Source organism: Austrofundulus limnaeus, unplaced genomic scaffold (genome assembly GCF_001266775.1).
Source record: "Austrofundulus limnaeus strain Quisiro unplaced genomic scaffold, Austrofundulus_limnaeus-1.0 Scaffold33, whole genome shotgun sequence".
Classification (NCBI taxonomy): Eukaryota; Metazoa; Chordata; class Actinopteri; order Cyprinodontiformes; family Rivulidae; genus Austrofundulus; species Austrofundulus limnaeus.
This window is the reverse complement of record NW_013952435.1, coordinates 2,430,163-2,432,269: the sequence shown is the minus strand read 5'-3', so window position 1 is coordinate 2,432,269 and position 2,107 is coordinate 2,430,163. Positions and strand designations below refer to the sequence as shown.

Here is a 2,107-nt window from a genome sequence, read left to right as displayed (position 1 = left end):
ACATGGTTGAGAGTATAATGGCATGAAGATAGATATTTGAAACAGAAGATGTCAGATTGGATCTAATTTTTGAATAAATGTATAATTTGTATATAACGATGCACTGCTGAGAGTCACCCAAACGTCATGACTGTGTCTGTCTCCCCTCAGCCTGTGAATCGATGGCAGATGCTCTCTACAACACGCTGTGGACTCTCGGCTGCAGGCCTTACATGAACAGCCAGAGGGCAGCGTGTCTCTGCGAGGGAGAGGAGAGGGACGAACTGTGACACGAAACACTGTGGAACTATCCACCACTCTTTACCTTCAAAGAGAAACAACAGAGTCATGGATGTTTTCATAAACGACAACAGAAAAGTCCTCTAAAAGTTCAGACAACAGGAACTAAAAAAAAAAGAGGTCCAAATAGAAAATTCAAGGGATTTGTTTCACAGGATTTAATCATATCAACTGATAATACGTGTCTGCACACAACTCGTTCAGAATTTTAATTCTCAGCTCATGAATATTTACTTTTTGGTTCTCTTCATTCAGGTCAAATTTGGGCCTCTATGACTCCATTACCATAAATTACTCTGTGACTCCAAACAAAGTGCCTGAGAAGAAGATGAGGAGGATATTGTAGTCGGATTAATTTCCTCCAGAGAGAAAGTTGCCAGATAATTCCTGACTGCTGCTGCTATCAGCTCACATGTTAAGTCATTGCTTGTAAATGTAATGTACTGCTATGTTAATGTTTGATTTAAGTTATTAGACGCTTATTTTCTACTTTCTATGAACAAACTCTTGCCTAATTGTAGGTCAAGCGCCATGATTACCTGCTAATGTGATCTGCAGGCACAGTTTGCTCACATCTGCCAGGCCCGTGATTTAACCGAGCAAAAATGCATCTCTGATTGCTCCGCTTGTGGTTTCATAAGTCTTGAAACCACCGAAATAAAAAACCCAAACTCGAGTCAGTTGTCAAGCTGTAATCGAGAAATGTCCGAATGTGTGACCCAGATAAACAGGCGTCACGCTGCAGTTGTTAGACACAAACTGCGATCGCTTCGAGTGGTTTCTAATGAAAACGTCAATCACGTTATTGCCAGTAAATAGTGCAGTGACACGGAGTGGTGAAATTGGGATGTGCTTMAAAATCAGCAGCAATATAAATATCAGAGTGTGTGTGCAGTACAAAGGGACGGTGCAATAAAGGTTTTCTTTTCTTCCCTAACTACCAAATAAAACTGAAACGATGAGTCSAGTTGGGTTATTTCAGTGACATCATCTTCTTATGGTTTCTGTTTTCTCTTGATGTTAGGACCAGAGGTGGGCAGTACCAAAGTCAATTTATGYGATGACTGTTTTGAGATTTTTATTTTTAACTTTTACTCCAACACATTTAACAATAAAAGTCAAACTTTTGACTCCACTGCATTTCTCTAAAAGTTGTAATCATTGGTTACATGTTCTGGCTGTGTTTTTTTTTTTTTTTGACTTGATTTTGTTCCACTGACACACTGTAAGCAACAGTTTATTATTATTTTTTGTGTCTTTCAGGCCGATGATTTAACTAAGCAAAAATGGTGACTTTTCGGACAGTTAGGTTTGTTTCACATGGTGGGCAAAAAGGGTGCCGTTTCTGCCTTTTWACGTTTCCGGATGTTTTCGGACACTAAACCAGGGTGTCACATGACTTCCTCCAGTTTTCACCTTTAACTTGACACACTTACAAAAAAAAAGGCTTTTAAAGGGATCCCTGATTAGTTGTAACATTAGACTTTATTTGATAAACTTATATTTTACCTGTAAAATAAAGACTAAAAATACTGCAGGATGTTTAGTTTTTATAATTTTTAAACTAAAAGTTTAAAAATATATTTTAACACGGACGGAGCCATCTTATTTACATGCAAAACATTCTGGGTAAATGATGACGTGGGTAGGTTCTCTGTGTGAGCGAGCTATATCCACCCTGAAGGTTAATCTTGGACAATATCTGATGATCGACTCTTTTAAATGAAACCAGAGAGCGTTGACAGAGAGGAGAAGCATTTTTGTGTTCCCCTCTCTGTCATGTGGATGGAGGACCTCAGTGACAAGAGGAAAATGTGTAGCGCTGAGC

At 38.8% G+C, this 2,107-nt stretch overlaps 1 protein-coding gene across 1 annotated transcript in view; it reads left to right on the top strand.

Moving 5' to 3' along the window:
• Window positions 1-1,414, top strand: part of pla2g12b (phospholipase A2, group XIIB) — a gene marked incomplete in the record, with an annotated part of 6,301 nt that extends 4,887 nt beyond the window's left edge. The window contains 1 exon segment of the mRNA XM_014006009.1: window positions 151-1,414. Coding sequence (XP_013861463.1) covers window positions 151-269 — 119 coding nt within the window.
• Between the last annotated feature and the right edge of the window lie 693 nt (window positions 1,415-2,107).